Raw genomic sequence first — 18,679 nt, 5'->3', positions numbered from 1 at the left:
TGAAAACACATAAATGGGTTGAACTATAACAGACACGCGTCACATGTAAAATATTATCCATTTTAAATAAACACTAAAGCGCGGTGCAGTATCCCCCTTCTTGACGAAAAACAAAGACAAGTTTAAACTACCAAGAGCATCCTCCTTTGCACTTCAATGCAGGGAACAGAGCATTGAGTTGGAAGAAGACTCATCTCTTACTCAGCAGTCCAATTACCTTAAGAAACAAAGTCACAGTACTTCACCAGTCACCAGTTCTTAACAGAAAATGACCACCGATGAACCTGGAGGTATGACAGCTTTGACAAGATTTGTCACTGCAGCATGCATCAACCTGGATCTCCACCAGCCAACAAACACTGGGACCTAGGCAAGTCATGCACTTCAGAATGACTGGAAAAGCCTGATCTCCTTCCTAACCAGCACAGTAAATGCATGCTAACATGCTTTTTCCTGGTACTTCAATAGTCCTTTATAGCTCAGAAATGGCATATTTATAACTAAAATGCACTGCAGTCTAAAATAAAATTTGGGGAAAAAAATAACAAAGAAAAAGTAGTATGTATTAGCATGGTACATGGTAGCATGTATTAGTTCTGCTACTTTAGTTATAACTGCTGTTTTCAAAATACTATCTGTATCTTCTTACTGGGACAAACAAGAAATGCCCTTTACATGGAAAAAAGAAAAAAAATCCAAAATCCCCTCAAAATGCCCTGTAAGCCACATCCATCTTACTGGACAATGAGGTCCATTCTGCATGTTGTGTATAACCCTGCAAACATTCACGGCATCCTAGTCAGGAAACCCATGTTTATAAGGAACTCAGCATATTAAATAATTTAATATAAGAAACTGCAATCATGATATCAACCACAGCTTTTATGGAGTTCTACAAACACAACATTTGAAGATGAACACTGAAGTGATAGTTGAAAACTGAAGGCAATTTTAGTCTATAAGAAATATATATATATGTGTGTAAGTCTATAAGGAAAATCCTTAAAAATCAGCAAACTATGAACTGAGTGACAAAAAAAGGCATCACAAGACGTTTTGGGATTCAACCTTCCACCCTCACCCCAACCAAACAGAAAACATCCATGAGGGTTAAGAGACTCCGTTACATTTAACACCGTTGGAAATTTGTGAAGTAGCTCCCTCTTCTGGTTTAACACACAATGACAATTCAACTTAAACGGCAAGATGCAGAATTTGGCCGGTATACAACATCTTCCGTTCTTTTGGGTTCTGTCCCAAACCATCAAGTGATCACACAGAGACTTAGAGAGACATGAGCTACATACCATGGTTTTGAATAAGGAGTCCATAGTTGAGGACAGAAAGGTACTGTTTAAACATGCACTGGGACACAAGGATGGCTGAATCCCCTGAGCAGCTCAGTAACGACCTTTGGCTTTGTACTCATAGAACTTAAGCTTCTGGATTGAAATACTTGAAACAAAACAACGTCACATTTTTAGAATTCATTTCACATTTAACAGGTTCATACAGATCAGCGAAAACTGCACAGTGCTTTCCAACTTGACTGATAACATTAGAGGAGGCTTTGTGAAGGCTTGGTGATTTTTCTTCATCCCAGCTGGACCAACAGGCAACTCCTTAACAATCTATATTCAAGCTGAATGACAATATTTAATTTAAATACAAAAATTAGTTTAAATGGCAAAGTTGTGGCACCACTGAAATCAGTTTCCTCCATTGGTGCTGTTATTCATAACAAAATCATGGCATAAATCAAATTATGGTGTATTTAATGAGAAAAAGGGAGCATAAAAGACGTTCCTGTTAAATTCTGGACCAGATAGCTTGAAAGCATAATGTTTGACTTGCTAATACCTGCATAATCAGGCACACAACAGCATGATTTCATCTTTCATGATGTGTATACCAAGTGCATCTTAGAGGATGCAGCCAACTGAAACGCCCAAGGAAATTTTGATCATTCAACCACAAATAAACTCGAAATTGCCAGGAATTATTTGGATGGAACTGAAAAGATCCTATAAAATGGTAAGCCTTGGAGACCTGGAAATAGTGAGAGACAGAGGGAAAAGAGGTAAGATTTGCTGTGCAAGCACCTGCTGCAAATGGCAGACTTCCAGTGGCACAGAGGGGAGACCCCTTCGCCAGACTACCACAGTCAATGGACTGAGAGCCCCCATAACCAGCTTGGCAAAGAGAAGAGGGAAAGGAACAAAGAGAAAGCAAAACGAAACCAACTGAGACTAGAAAATATGACTGTGTAAGTAAAGCTATTAAAATGAGGCAGACTGGAAGGAAAGAAAAAGGATCAATAGGAGATTAGAGAGGAAAATGTGGCTGAAGACCACATCCTAGACACTGAGACTGTGAAGGCTACAACTTCAGACATCAAAGAGCCAGAGGATCACATAAACAAATACAGGATGTTAGAGGGAGTGAGTCCTTGAAAAGAACAGGGGAAAAAAAATCTGGAAACCCAGCAAAAAATGTTACAAAGCTTAGTATGTTTTTCAAGTGTCACTCAAACAGCAACAATGCTTCAGATGACCGAGAAGGAGCTAAAATTTTCAGACAGGTATTTAAAGAAGAAAATAATTAACAAAGTGATAACAAAGTATTTTTTCTTGGTCAAATGATTCTTTGGAGAAAACATACAAACGTAGTCCAGCACCCATGCTAAGTTCCAATAGGAAAAGAACAAGAAGTGTAAATAAGCCATTCACCTTTGCTTTTTCTTTTTAACAACCATATACGTGAGTATATTCGAGTATTTTACTGTCACTCAAGAAGCATTTTGAATAGTGATCTACAGAAACATTTGAATGAAAGACCCTTACAAAACCCAAGTCATGTATATACAAAGACAAAACCTAGAGATAATCATATCTACAATCACATTCCATTTTGTGGTAAGTATAATTGGAAATAAGGCCATCAAATGAATTAACAGCCTCAGCATACCTTGGTCTATAGCAAGGCAGAACTTTCCATATTGGAAATACACATCAGATTCTGCAACAACAAATGGAAAACTCATATTTTCTTGTATAAAATCACCTGTTGTCTTACACGGCCACTGAAACCATCATAATGAAAGCAGTATGGTGATAGCATTTTTCAGAAAGGAGACCTTTCCCTGCTCTGCAGCAGCTCCCAGATATCAGTGACAGTTAACCAACCAAACACCAACATAAGAGACCGTACAATGAAGAGAGATGAAAAACAGGGAGTTGCTGAATGTACAATCACAGATGTATGAAACAGAATTGCAATAATAATATCATCCACATAAATGGTATCAGGAGGTACATTAGGGTGCATACAAGCCCTGTGATGCACCTTGCAGTGCTGTATGCAAGCTATCAGTGTACACTGTGGTGAGGCAATGGGTATAACAGCCTCTCCCAACACTGTGGGGCTAAGAGGAGGCATGGTTCATCTCAGCTTAACTCCACTTTGGACAACTGGAAGACCAGAACTGTGAAGCACGTCCATCCTACTAAGACCACACATAAATACACAGAAATACACAGAATTCATTCCTGGTGATCATACCTCAAAAGAAATGCTGACAAACTGTTAAGAGCTGCTACTACATCTTTGTAGGAGAAACAAAGGACAAGCAGTTGTTTGGTTTGGCCAAGAGAGGACTGAAATATCAGCACATCTACAGATGGAGATTTCCTATTTAATTACACATGAGTAACGAAGACCTGGCCTATAAGAACGTCACTTCAGCTGCAAGCTTGTGCAATCAAATTGCTTTCCATGGAATTCATGTAGTACTGGCAAAGATAGTACTGAACCAAAAGCAGACTTACTGTCTCTGAAAACTACAGCGAGCAATAAGCTACTGCGCATAAACCTTACAATCACTGAATTCAGAATTATCAGTTCCCAAGACTTTTGGCACTTTCAAATAGTACACTGCCCAAATGTATATTGACAATTAAAGCAGTGTTTGATCCACCTTATCTACTCAATGACTCACTTTCAAATTACTCGGGAAGAAAAGAAAATGGTAGAGCAGCGTAAGGCAAGTATAAGGAAAGTTTACATCACACGACTCACAAGGCTACTACTGTTGAGGTTTCAGTCACTCAGCAGCATACATTTACAAACTGGATGAAAATTAAAACTGTAAACCAATTTCAACTCATCAGTTTCTGAGGATTCATCAAGATTGAAAACTAGAAATACGAACTTTGATTCAATCTTCATACCGTCGTTAGTGATTGCAGTGCTATTTATGTTCTGTATGAGATCTAACAGATTTGAGTTTACCCCTCAGAACATCTAAAACGTATCTTTAACTTACACAACATTACAAATAGTTCATATGATTTCTAACTCAAAGCAAAGGGTCTTGTACGAGCAGTTCTGCTCACAGTTCACTACATTTTTTTGGGCAAACAGCATGAGATCTGATTTTTCAGAAGTTCAAAGCACTGCTCAATAGCAGACACTGAGTTCCTACCAAAAAAAAAGTCATCTTTTTATACTTCATTCTGCTAGATCGTAGATGGGTACTCTAATACTGTTCCTCGTGCAGCTTTTGTGAGGCTGCACTTAATGCGAGCAAAGTGCCTTGAAATCTTTAGCATGAATAAAATATATTTTGCACTTAGATGTTAATTATAGAAGTAGCAATATTTTAAATAGGGTTGTGTTTCAAGAAAGCAAGACTAAACCAAACATGGTTATCTGGCCTTTGATTGTTATGTTTTACTGACTATGCTCTATTTTTCTTTGCATTTGAAATATGCAATTTTGCTTTTCTGGTATGAAAATGAATGTTTTTTTCATCTAACACATCTATTTTTGGAAAAAGAAGAATTTTCTTTCTTAGTCTAAGACAGAAATGTTGCTGAACACAACTCGGGAGTCTTACTGACAGAGTATTGCAAGAGCATTGCACACATTCAGTAACAAAAGCAGCAAGCGGTGCCCAGAAGAATCACTGAATTAGAATTATTAATACATAAATGGTTAACTGCACAGATATATATCTACATGCACACACCGTCATATTTAATGTACATTAATTAGTCCTGTTCACTGATTGGGTAGCCTCAACTAATACATCTGTAATCACAGTTGTTACGGTCTTTCTTGAAAATAAAAGGATTCTGGATAAGAATGGAAGAAAAATCTGCACTGAAAGTCCTAGGAATAATCAATTTTCAGCTAAAGGTTCTATTTGGCTTTATATAATTAAAGCTGTTTCAGAGAAAACCTTCAGAAAATAAAAAGTTTGGGCTATGTCCAAACCACTACTATCACGCAAGAGGTCAAGCCACCTGTTACTGTAGTAACTCCTTTCAAATATTGTTCCTTACTTCTGCAGAGTGCGCTGGTTATACTGCTGTACATGTCCCTAGATATCAGTAACATTTAGTAGATGACATTTATTTTGGAAAATGGAAAAGAAGACCACAATGCACGTTAAGCCTATTAACCAAAATGGGGTGTATTGCCTGCAGATGATTATGATTCTGCAGTCTGTGTGACCAAATTATGGTGCTTCAGCCTGTGTTCAGTCCTCTGAAGTTCACCTATTCCCATTCTGAGCAAGAAAGAGAAAACATACACGATTTCCATTTATGTTAGGGTATAAAATTGGCATCCATAAATTGTCTGTGTTAAAGAAAACTGAAATCAGGGTTAGCAAACTAATTTTGAAAGTCATGGTTGAATCTGTCATATGACAAAGACGTCCCAGTAAATCAAAGGAATGCAACACTTGCACAGAATAAAACATAATACTATCAAAGCAGTGCTGAAACACTGGTATTTACCCAGACAAGTAAGGTTAAGAAGCATATCCCACTCATTCAAATCTTTAAATAAAATTAAATGCCAACCTAAAGCTTGTTTTCAACTTTCTATGATGCTTGAGAAATGCTGTCACTCATTCATTACAGTCCCTCACACGGATGTAATTTCCACCCCCACCTATCGTCATCACATCTGGTTTAGTATGCAGTTACACACAAAAAAATATCAAAGAAAAGAAAGAACAAAATATTACCTAGGCACCAAATCACAACACATTTTAAGAAATACTTTGGTATGCGTGCGAGTGTAATTATGCACACTATTAAGTAAACCTTCAAATAGAAACCACCATGGAATAGTTTGGGGAAAAAATAAACTTAGCCCAAAGCCTTGATTGAGCTGCAGCTTCATTATCAGTACACTGGGGCTTAAATCACTGCTCCAAATAGAAAAAACATGAGACACAGACATAACAGAAAACCTGGCATCCCACAAAATCACAGATAACAACACTGAAAGAGACCTCAAATTATTAATCTTTCCACCTGCCCCATGGCAGGATCTGCAGCTTTCTCACTTCAACCTACATTTGCAAAACAAACTTTAAGTGGGTGAGATTTCGCTGTTTATCCACCTCATCTGTTCTAGGGCTTCATCGCTGGAAAGCTTTTCCTGCTGTCTAACCCGAATCCAGTCTAGCACAGCGTTTCACCTTCCTTGCTACCAGGAAGTTTTTCAGCTGGCCCTGAACTTGTCATGTGTTCACCTTGCAAACAGCAATGCAGTCCCCTCAGAAATGCACACTAACAACTGATGAGGTCCTTGATCCACCTAACCTACTGGAAACAAAATCAGTGGAGACGTGGAAATGTGCTCTCTGACACTTGCAACTCTACATATAGCGTGTACAAGAAAATAGAGGTTGAAATACAGTGTATATTCAAAAGTGGTTCAGAGGCAGAAGGCACCAAAAAGCAGCTCCTTTTTAAAGAATAGTCAAAAACGAGCCTCTCCAAGTTACAACTCCCATCAAAGTTAAGAAAACACAATGAAGGCACAGAAACTCTCCACATGCACTGCATGGCCTCATGAGCAACAGCAGCGCCAAAGTGGCCAAGCGGAGCGATGCCACCTAGGCCCACAGGACAAAACCCAACATCTCCCCACAAAAGCCAACCGGCCGAATTGCTCACATCAGGCCCCTTAGCAGCCCCACCACGAGCCCCTTTCCCCTCCTGCCCCAAGCGCAGCCAAACTCTCTGACACCCACAGCCATCCTCGTTAGGCCAAGAGCAGCCGCCACGTTTCGAGGCCATCGGCCTAGAGTCCGCAAGCCACCCGCAGGCAACAGGACGTGGGAACGGCCACTTGGCTGCAGCCCACCTCAGCGCCCCGTACTCACCTTCGGAGACCTCGAACTCGGCCGCTCCATTGAGCTGGTAGAGGCACCAGTCAACCGCGCTCTCGCCTGGGGGGGCGCCAACTGGAGGAGGAGGAAAGGCAGCGTCAGCCGGGGCACGCGGGAGAGCAGACGGGGAGCGGTGGGGGAGAGAAGATGAACGGCAGCAGTGGGGAGGAGTGCGAGGGGAAACGAAAGGGACAGAGAAAGGAGCGGACGGATGCGAGGGGACTACAGAGAGCCGGGAGAAAGGAGAGCGTTTCCAAATACCCTGCTTTTGGGACATGTGTGCAGCCCTGCGAAAGGTGCCCAGTGCTCTGAACTGTGATTTGCTCCGCTCCAGCGCCGCTAGCTCGGGCCGCCTCCTCTCTCTCCCAGCGGAGCGGGCGGCGCGGCAGCCGAGATGCCTCGGGGCGCTGAGGGAGCCGGGGGAGGGCGGACGGGAAGGAGGGGCGGCTCCACCCGGAGCTCTCGGCGGAGGCGGCGCTGCCTCGGCTGGACGCGCCCGGCCTCGCCGCGGCCACAACAGGTGCGAGCGGGAGTGGAGCGATACCGGCACGACGCGGAGCTACCGCCTGCCCTTCCTCCCTGCGGGGCCCTGAGAGCTCGGCAGCCTTTCGTGCTCTTGCTCCAGTTGCGAGGCTGGAGAGGGTTTCTTGTCCTCGAGCTGGCAGATCTGCGAGCTGTCCTTGCTCTGTGATAGGTAACTGCAAAAGCAAACCTCTTGCAAAGTGAGCTTAAGTGCTGTGTGTAATGACCCTTGTTTTCACTACTGTAAGTTTGGAGATTCTAGAACACAGAAACAGTCAGCTAGAGCAAACTTAGTTAGACATGTCTTTATTCTTACAGATGTCCACCCCAAAAACACCACAGGAGGAAATGTGAAGGTACGTTAATTGTTGTGCACGCCATGAGGCTTTGTTGACTCAACACGAAGATGTGGCTTTGTAGCTCACAGCCGGCAGGTGCTGCACATGCCATCCGTCTTTCTGAGGTGAGGTGCAGAGGCCCACACGTGCCATAGCTCACATGGAGGAAGCAAACACCCTTTGCATGGGAAAGGAGGAAAGTGTAAGAATTAGTACAGGACTATAATCAAACCATGCTAAAAGATCAGGAGCACGAGAATAACGTATCAGTGTAGGCAGCTGTCATGGCACAGTGGCAGCAGACCTGCCACCTAGCTTGATGCTATTTTTGAAGCAGTGTGTAAGCGGTAGGGAAACGTTATCTCTGGCATAAATCCCATTTGATGTGCTGACATTCGTTCCTTTTCATAGCAGGTGATGCTTTCACATTCATACACGCTTTCATAAACTGCAGGTGATTTGATTCAGTTTTACTAATGAAAGTATTCTGCTCAAATGTTTATGTTTTTAACCACACAGAACAGTGTAACACTTTGACCCCTGTGAAACAGCAAGGAGGGCAATTACGTGTTCTGATGAAAATAGCTTTAAAATGGGAATAACATTCTGCAGACATTCTCAGCTACTTTAAGAAGAAAGTAAATGCCAACACTTCAGCATTCCTGGAAACTTCACCTGAATTACAAAGACCGTAATGCCTTCTGAGGTAAAAGAACATCACTTCATTTAGACTGTGTGTGTGTATATATATCTCTAAGCCATATGTTTGCTGGATGTGCAATAGCTTTCTTGGAACTGAAAAGGTTTAAGCCGGTGATTTGGGGGAAAACACAGTTTCATAAAGCTCTATTAGTAAAGCTTAATTCAGCTGTCTTTAGAGGTAATAACTCCCTCCACAAAGGACCCACAGACCTTGACTGCTCTTCGCAAAGCATTATTTTAAATAAAATTAACCTTAGGATTCCTGCTTTGCCTCTTAATTTTAGGGAAAATTATATTTGGGAGTATATATGGGAATACTGATAAGTAAATAGGGGCCCTTATGTGGGTGAATCCATTCATATCAAGCTTATTTTTTTATGAAATAAAGGAATCACATCTTCAAATCAATATCAATATACAAATACCATTCTGGACTTCTTCTGGGCTTTCTGTCTAAATGCAGACCTTACTTGAAGTTTGGTCTGTTTCTACAGGTGCTTTGCATATTTAAATGAATAAATTTGCAAGTTCTGTTTGGATTTATCTTCTTATTGGCACAAAGCTGTAGAGGGACACTTAAACTATTTGTGATTGTTTCCTCTGGAGATAATTGATTCAACTAAAACTAGTTAAGCCAGCAGTGGTAAATCAAGAGACAAAGATGATGGTGGGAGCAAATATCAGTTTCAGCTGATCTCCTTTTACACTGCTGGAAAAAAAGAGTTAAGCGTGATAGTTTTCATCATTGCAGGACTGTGAGATGGAGGTTCTAGTTTCAGTAAATGACATGCTTCTAACAATAAAATAGTTGAATTATACTGATGTCTGTGTAAAGAGTTATTAGAGAAAGAACTATTTTGGCTGTTGATATATTGGGCAAAACCAGGTGAAACTGCAGGCAAAATTCCTGCAGAGGCTGGTTGAACTACAGTGCCTATGTAACATTTCTGTAATGATGGACTTTTATTTTTCTCTTTTCACAAGGGCTTCCTGCTGTCACAGGGGCCAGATCCTACTAAGAGTGATAAAACAAGGGAGAAAACCAATTTAAATGGGATCAGAAGGTCAACCGCATAAAATAAAATCTTAATCATACTACTTCAAAGCCCTCAAAGACCATAATCCATATTGCAGCATCGTGGCCTGAAATAAAGAACTCCTGTCTCATTCAAAATGGAATAGAGAGAGGGAGGGAGGGAGGGAGGACTGATATTCATCAAATGCCCAACTCAACACCTTTCTGAGCAATCTTATTTAATAAAACAGTTCCAGAGGCACCAATATGGGGCACCTAGCAGGGGCTGGGATCCCACTGGGGCTCGCACCCTGCAGAGCACATCTGGGCTACCGGCTCCCGCCCCGCATCCTCTCACTGCAAGCTGAACGGCTCCCTGCGCTTGGAAGAAAAGGCCCGGCCACCGCTCGCCCAAGATGGAGCCGCCCAAGCCGGGAGGCGGGACCCGACTGCAGCGGGGCGGGACGCGGAAGCTCGGCCGGCTCAGGGTTGCTGCCGGCTGGGCTGCGGAGCTGCCATGGCTTCTTTGCTGCTGCTGTTCATCTGCCTCGCCCTGCCGGCCACCAGCAGCGGGGAGCTGCGGGCTTTCGTGGTCGCCCACAGCCACATGGACGTCGGCTGGGTGTACACCGTGCAGGTGGGCGCAGCGCTGCTGCCGGGGTATGGGGATGGCGGGGCCGGCCGTCCCCGCTGCCCTTCTCTGCTCGGCCTGCAGCGAAACGCGAGCAGCCCCGAGGGCTTCCCCTGTCCCGTGCCTTCCCGGAGGCCGGCTCGGCACCCTCTCGCTGTCTGGGGCCCCGGGTGTTGGCCTGGAAGGCGAGGCCGGCTCAAGGGCTGCTGGACTCTGGGCTTGGCTTGTACCGGTGTACGGGTGCTCACCAAGTGCTGTGTTTTGTGTCCTGTGGGGTTTTCTTAAAGAAAAAAAAATTCAATCTTACAGTCGGCGGGCTTTGGTTATTTGGCTTGCTTTCTTGGTCTTTTAGCTTATCCTGTGCCTAAGCCAAAACCCAAGAAGAACTGTAGGTGTCCCTGTTGATTGCAGGTGACCTTTAAGGGGTCCCTTCCAAATCAAAAGATTCCGTGGTTCTGTGTTGAAACTTCAGCCCACGGGGAATTCTCTCCACGTTGTCCAAGGTGGAGGTGGTGCCTATGGCAGCAGATGTGTACCAGCAAAATATCTTTAGCTAAATAAGTGAGATGGATGCATAGGAAAAAAGAATCAAGTGGGACAGAAGTACCTTTCATATCTGTTAAGCTAAATCCTGCATCCTCTTTCATTGCTATGTTTATTTTAGGTTATAAAGATGCAGTGGATGCTTGACTTTGCTGAAGTGCTTTGGCATCACACCTTTGAGAGTAACTAATGAAAAGATTTTGGCTCACCAAGAAATCTGTTGAGCATGTGTTATATCTTTTAAGAAGTTCAATGAATTTCTCCTTTAGTGTTTTGAACTACGTGAGAGGACACACAGTTATTTTTTTACTATTTATTAACTGTATTTATTCAGCTAGTGGCTGAAGAGTTCCTCTAAGAGAAATTAAATGGGGTTTTTGGGTTTTGTTGTTTTTTTGTTTTGTTTTGTTTTTTGTTTTGTTTTGTTTTTTGTTTTGTTTTGTTTTTTTGTTTTGTTTTGTTTTTTTGTTTTGTTTTGTTTTTTTGTTTTGTTTTGTTTTTTTGTTTTGTTTTGTTTTTTTGTTTTGTTTTGTTTTTTTGTTTTGTTTTGTTTTTTTGTTTTGTTTTGTTTTTTTGTTTTGTTTTGTTTTTTGAGAAGATTCAGTTGCTAGAAAGTTCAGTTCCTCTGTTATTAAATTGTGAATGTCAAAGATTGCTTTGGCCAAAAAGCATGAAGGTTCACTCTCCATCTCTTCACTTGCTTCTGTAGTAAGATGAAGCCTGAAGGTAATTCCTTGGGGATGTGGTCCCAGCCTGCTGTACAGGTTTGCTTAGTTATTAGGCTTCACACATGCTACTTTTTTTAGCATTTCATTTCTGTGTTTATAATGTGGAAAACACTTATGGTATCAGATCCCCAGTCTTCGTTGTGTACTGGTAATTATGGTGTTAGTGGATTCACAAGTTTAAATTTTATGTATAGATAAGTGCAATTTTGTCTTATCACTGCTTATTGCTTCATTTCCTTAGCCAATAGAGGATATGAATTAGAAAGAAAATTATTATTATTGCTTGCAGGTGGCCTGGCTTGTGAGAACAATTTTTAATTCACTCCCAGACCACTGGGCTCTGTAGGAGTTCTTGATTAGCTTGAGTCATAATATCTTACTTTACAAAACACATCCAGAAAGTATTTTTAGAACCTTTCCACTTTGAATATTTTAGTACTGTGTTGCATTTGAAGAGTCCTTGATCAACTCTTAAATGCAATGTATTTCGCTTAACTATTAAGAATTAAAATTAAGCTTTATGTCATAGTCTGTGTAAATAAAGGTTATAGAATAGATTGCTTACAGCTGATTGCCGGTGACAAATGAAAATTTAGCAATCATTTGAGTAGCAGTTAAGACTTGAAGGCTATTCCCTTTGTGAAAATTGGATAATAATGAGTTTCTAATCGTAACCTTGATTATTTTTTTTTTTATGAGTCATTAAAAAATGATGGGTAAGTCATTGAACAAGCAATTATTTACATATGCTCTGAATTATTCTAGGCCCTTCCTCCTACATTCAAATATTTTCCCTTTTCCAGCGACAACCTTTAGCCAAGATAGCTACAATTCCAGTTGTGGAAAGGAAGGAGATAGGAAAAATTAATTTCTTATTTGAATCACATCGTCCCGTTCTTATTTCAGAGCAGGCTTTTCTTTCTTAGAAAATTAAGAACTAAAATTAAATTAATTAAATTTAATTAAAAATTTTAAAAGCACCAATTAAAACTGTGGGTTCTCATTTTGTGTATCGTGCCCATTAGCTTCAATTGGATGAGGGATGTCTGTTAAACACTTTCAGGTGGATGTGTTGTGTGTATTCTTAAGCAAAAACCAGTGATGTTAAGTAGAAAAGTGATATGGTTGATGTTAAAACAGCTCTTCTCTTATAGCCAGGTGCTGAAACTGGTGCAACAGACATTATAGGTATTTCTGGCAGCTCTTCTGTTGCCTTTAGGTGTTGAATACCACTTTGAAGTTAAGGGTAGAAAACTGGATCTGAACAAACAGAATTTTTTCTGACAAGGGAAAACCTACTCAAGAAACATTAATGTGCATGATTTCAAATTAACATGATGTTGTTAATTTGATAGCCTTGTAACCATGTAATAGGTTGTTTGATGGTTACAGTTATTGTGCTTGCACACCAGTAAAATTCATAGGCCTCCTTCTAGAATCAAAATTGCTTTAGGAATGGGAGCAATATGAAATAGATGCACAGATTCTCCTTCAGGTTATTCTGCATCAACAGTCAAATTTGTTCTAAGAGTCCTTTACCAGTTTTGTGTTATTCTATTCTCAATCATGGAGCAGAACTCCATCCTGTTTGACAGCTGCCTGATGCTTCTCACAACCAGAAACTTAATTTTCACTTAAATGTTGTTCAAAAAATTACTGTTTCAGTCTTAAGAGTTTCATGGCTGAAATCTCTGGGGCCATAATAGTAAAATTTTCCATTTGTGCAGAACTGTTATACCAGAAACATACACACACAGTAGAGCATGCTTGCTCTGCAAAAGCAATTCTACCGATGTTCTAAATAATCAAAAGAGCAGAAAGGGTAAAGCCCAGTGAGTGTTCAAAACAGCCCTTTTAATATCAACAAAGCTATATGCAGTTTCTTTATTTTTTCTTTCAGGAGAGCATGCATGCTTATGCAGCAAATGTCTACACATCTGTTGTTGAAGAGCTAATGAAAGGTAAGCAGCGCAAATTTATTGCTGTGGAACAGGAATTCTTTCGGCTTTGGTGGGATGCAGTAGCCACGGATACACACAAGCAGCAGGTAAGTTGTACTGAAGCTAAATGTGCTTCTAACAAAGCATCCATGCTTTTTTTTTTTTTCCAAAGGGCAAGAAGGGACAAAGTACTTCAGCATTTGTTTAAGTTATCTCTGAATCTGTCTCTTCTTGCAAAAGAACTTTAGCTCTAAAGGCAGTTGCAAGAGGTTAAAACCGAAGCTGTAGATCAGAGCGGTAGGTGGTGGTAACCTTTGCACTGAAGACTCTTTACACTTTGCAATTCTTGTTTCATCGATGAGTTTCTTATTTAGTGGAACAGCAGTGTAAGATAAGTGATTCCAAAAGAATGTGCCCAATACCTCTCAAACATAACACTGCTCACAAGAAGGAATTTCTTTCCAGTTAAATGCTGTTCAAAAAATTGCTGTTTCTAAGCAGTGTTAGTGTAGCTAAGGGAAAAGCACAGGACTCAGCAACAAGAGCATTTTATTGAGAGGCTGTGATTCATTTGAATCTTCAGAGTTTTAACTCAAGAATTATTATTGTAATCGGGTTATCTAGATTTACCCGTGATAGAGGCTGCTGCCCCTGGAAGGAGGGGAATGAACAAAAACAATGGCAGCAATCTAAGGAAAGAACTTATTTTACTAAATACGAATAATATTGGAATACAAGATGACACAATATGATACAATATAACTACAACTACTAAATCAAACAAGACAGAGAAAGAGAAAGAGAGAAAAAGAGTCCCCGAGAACCGGGGGGCCTACTGTGATCTCTAGGCGACAGGCTGGAACGTTGCTGATAGAGGGAGACGGCAGGGATGGAGCGCTCCAAAGCGATAGACAGAGCGAAAAGAAGGACGTTCCAGCCTGGGAGTGAGATTATATATGTGTCCTCCTCCTCTGGTGATTCGTCTCTGGCTGCGTCGTCCCCTGGGATATGTAGTCCTCCTCCAAGAGCTGAGTACTCGGGATGCTGCCATTCCACAGATCTGGAGCATGAACCTTCCACACTTCCGCATACCCTCTGTTACACTTCCGCATACCCTCTGTTACACTTCCGCATACCCTCTGTTACACTTCCGCATACCCTCTGTTACACTTCCGCATACCCTCTGTTACACTTCCGCATACCCTCTGTTACACTTCCGCATACCCTCTGTTACACTTCCGCATACCCTCTGTTACACTTCCGCATACCCTCTGTTACACTTCCGCATACCCTCTGTTACACTTCCGCATACCCTCTGTTACACTTCCGCATACCCTCTGTTACACTTCCGCATACCCTCTGTTACACTTCCGCATACCCTCTGTTACACTTCCGCATACCCTCTGTTACACTTTCTTATACCACCAAGACAGTTTACCACTATTTGTACCCTCAGTTAATGATTCATACTGCACATGATGTCATAATGTAGAATATTGACAGCAACAGCACAAAACCATGACATTCCACCCCTTATTCTACATTATTACATCATGGTTACACAGATACATGGAATTACTGACTGCACTCCCCCAGCATTAATTTACCTTGTGGTACACACTGAACATCCCCATCCTTCTGCATCACCCACCAAGTGCACCCAGGTCCCTGGGCAAAAACAGCTCCACGGACAGGTTTGCCATTTCCAGAGGCTGGAAGGACCCAAACAGCTTTTCCCAACATGCTCTTCACATGCACAACAGGGACTTTATCTCCTTCTATAGTGTGTAGGGGACTAGATCGGCTAGGACCATCGCGATTGACAGATCCTCTAGTATTGACCAACCAAGTGGCTTCTGCCAGGTGCTTCTCCCAGTGCTTAAATGTTCCACCACCCATTGCTTTCAACATCGTTTTTAATAACCCATTATATCGTTCAATTTTACCAGAGGCTGGTGCATGGTAGGGAATATGATAAATCCATTCAATGCCGTGCTCTTTAGCCCAAGTATTTATAAGTGAATTTTTGAAATGTGTCCCATTATCAGATTCAATTCTTTCTGGGGTGCCATGCCGCCACAGGACTTGTTTCTCAAGACCCAGTATGGTGTTTCGAGCGGTGGCATGGGGTACTGGATATGTTTCAAGCCACCCAGTTGTTGCCTCTACCATGGTAAGCACATAGCATTTACCACTGCGAGATCGTGGCAAGGTGATATAATCAACCTGCCATGCCTCCCCATATTTATACTTCTGCCATCGCCCTTCCTCCCAAAGAGGTTTCATCCTCTTGGCTTGTTTAATTATAGCACATGTTTCACAATCATGAATAATTTGCACAATAGTGTCCATAGTTAAGTCCACCCCTTGGTCTCTGGCCCACTTATATGTTGCGTCTCTTCCTTGAGGTGCCAGGAGGAGCTGCGTTTCAGTTCCAACTACTTCGGAAGCACCCCGAACCCCCTCATATGCGGCTAAAATCTCCTTCTCAGTTGGAGTGTAGCACTCTTCAGACCCCTTATACGCTCTACTCCAAAATCCCAGGGGTCGGCCTCGGGTCTCTCCTGAGGCTCTTTGCACAAACTCCAAGTGGGACCTTTCTCTCCAGCAGCAGTGTAGAGGATGTTCTTTACATCCTGTCCCGTCCGTACTGGCCCCAAGGCCACGGCACGGGCTATCTCTTGTTTTATCTGCTCAAAAGCCTGCTGCTGTTCAGGGCCCCATGTGAAATTGTTCTTTTTCCGCGTTACGTGATAAAGGGGGCTTACAATGAGGCTGTAGTTTGGAACGTGCATCCTCCAAAAGCCCACTACACCCAGGAAAGACTGTGTCTCTTTCTTGTTAGTTGGTGGAGACATGGCAGTGATTTTGTCAATCACATCTGCTGGGATGTGACGACGTCCATCCTGCCACTTGATACCTAGGAACTGAATTTCCTGGGCAGGCCCTTTTACTTTGCTTCACTTAATAGCAAAGCCGGCTTGTAGAAGAATGTGAATTATTTGCTTTCCTTTTGTGAAAACTTCCTCTGCTGTATTGCCCCACACAATAATGTCATCAATGTACTGCAGGTGTTCGGGAGCACCACCTTGTTCCAGTACAGTTTGGACCAGTCCATGGCAAATGGTTGGACTGTGTTTCCACCCCTGGGGCAAACGGTTCCAAGTATACTGAATACCCCTCCAGGTGAAGGCAAACTGTGGCCTACATTCTGCAGCCAAAGGAATGGAGAAGAAGGCATTAGCAATGTCAATGGTGGCATACCATTTGGCTGCTTTTGACTCCAGCTCGTATTGGAGTTCCAACATGTCCGGCACAGCAGCACTCAGTGGAGGTGTTACCTCATTCAGGCCACGGTAGTCTACAGTTAGCCTCCATTCTCCACTGGCTTTACGCACTGGCCATATGGGGCTGTTAAAAGGGGAATGAGTTTTACTGATCACTCCCTGATTCTCCAGCTGACGAATCAAATCGTGAATGGGGAGCAAGGAATCCCTGTTAGTGTGGTACTGCCGTCTATGTACTGTCTTTGTAGCAATTGGTACCTGCTGTTCTTTCACTTGTAGCAGCCCCACAACAGACGGGTCCTCTGACAGGCCAGGCAAAACAGACAGCTGCTTAATATTGTCTGTATCTAAAGCAGCTATTCCAAAGGCCCATCGATACCCCTTAGGATCCTTGAAATGCCCCCTTCTGAGGTAATCAATACCCAGTATGCATGGAGCCCCTGGACCAGTCACAATAGGATGTTTTTGCCAGTCTTTACCAGTGAGGCTTATTTCGGCCTCTAACACAGTCAACTCTTGAGAGCCCCCAGTCACTCCAGAAATATGGATTGGTTCTGTCCCTTCATGACTGGAGGGCATTAGAACATACCCTCTGTTACACTTCCACATACCCTCTGTTACACTTCTGTATGCCATTAACAACTACACTTTCTTATACCACCAAAACAGTTTACCACTATTTGTACCCTCAGTTAATGATTCATACTGCACATGATGTCATGATGTAGAATATTGACAGCAACAGCACAAAACCATGACAATTATTCTTTCCCTAGTAAATACTTTGTGAAATTTTGTTTCTTATGAATCAGTCATAGTGAAATCAAAGGATGGGGTGGCAGCCTAGCGAATGGTGATGTGTCTGATTGCAGTGCATAATGTTTAACCCTCTCTAGACCAGTGGGTACAAGTGCATCTCCCTATAAGTCCTCATTTAGACCTTCAGGCAACAGCAGCATATTACATGCAGTACACTAAATTTCAGCTTGTGTAAAGACATCTGGTTTGATTTCTGGCTGATCCTGTGTGGAGCCAGTGAGTGGATTTCATTATCATTGCGGGTCCCTTCCAACTTGCAATGTTCCAAGATTCTATGAAGCCCTGTAGGTGTGAAGTGTCATGTAAGAAATGTTCCTCCTATCTGTGTGTTTGTTTGTTTGTTTAAACACAGTTCTTCATTAAATTCTGAAATTTCTGCGGTGTTTCTTATTTAAATAATAGCTTGCAACCTGTGTGCAGCTTTGCAGTGCATAGGCTGCTCTTTGCCCATGCTTTGCAAGAAAGTTTTCTTGGTTTTAATTCAAAAATAGTGTTGTAAATCTAGGGTAGGAAGTAAGAAAATACCATGGACTGCTTTGTGCATTGCGGTTAAGTACTCTTTCTAATGGAGACTGTTCTTATTTAAAGTGTGTTGTGCTGCAGTAACACAAACTGTAAGTAAAATACCTATAATTCCCTATAGCTCTTATTATTTATTCTTAGTATGTGGTGGCTGAAGAGTAAATATTTATCACATTTGACCTCAGCAGCACCAAATTAGTATATATGATTCAACCCTAACTTTCCTTGTCCTGACATTTGAGACTTTTCTGCATTTTAATCCACTCTCTGGTTACTTCATAGTTGGTGCTCTTCTGAAAATTAAAATGATTAAGAACAAGTTTCTCTTGAACTTGTTGGGCAAACACTGAATCTATAGGAGCTATGATGGTTGTTGGTAACTGACATGTTCTTAACGCTTGGAAGTTGCAAATATTGGGCCTTGAAATTAGGTCACTCTA

At 41.9% G+C, this 18,679-nt stretch overlaps 2 protein-coding genes across 3 annotated transcripts in view; one reads left to right on the top strand and one right to left on the bottom strand.

Annotated features, from left to right (window-relative positions):
* PPP2R2C (protein phosphatase 2 regulatory subunit Bgamma) overlaps positions 1-7,613 on the bottom strand; it is a 160,723-nt gene extending 153,110 nt beyond the window's left edge. The window contains exons 1-2 of one of the 2 annotated variants that reach the window (XM_072334052.1): positions 7,454-7,613; positions 7,187-7,267 (exon numbers count right to left, since the gene is read on the bottom strand). In XM_072334052.1, the coding sequence (XP_072190153.1) occupies positions 7,187-7,267; positions 7,454-7,469 (97 nt within the window). In that variant the 5' untranslated portion in view covers positions 7,470-7,613. The remainder of the gene's footprint in view (positions 1-7,186; positions 7,268-7,453) is intronic. The other variant, XM_072334051.1, reaches the window with a different exon arrangement.
* Positions 7,614-10,170: 2,557 nt separating this feature from the next.
* The window catches only part of MAN2B2 (mannosidase alpha class 2B member 2), a 30,014-nt gene continuing 21,505 nt past the window's right edge, over positions 10,171-18,679 (top strand). The window contains 3 exon segments of the mRNA XM_072334686.1: positions 10,171-10,267; positions 10,270-10,406; positions 13,572-13,718. Coding sequence (XP_072190787.1) covers positions 10,186-10,267; positions 10,270-10,406; positions 13,572-13,718 — 366 coding nt within the window. The 5' untranslated portion in view covers positions 10,171-10,185.

The sequence above is a fragment of the Excalfactoria chinensis genome, chromosome 4, assembly GCF_039878825.1.
Source record: "Excalfactoria chinensis isolate bCotChi1 chromosome 4, bCotChi1.hap2, whole genome shotgun sequence".
Lineage (NCBI taxonomy): Eukaryota > Metazoa > Chordata > Aves > Galliformes > Phasianidae > Excalfactoria > Excalfactoria chinensis.
The sequence above is the reverse complement of the archived record's forward strand: the minus strand, read 5'-3'. Positions and strand labels throughout refer to the sequence as shown.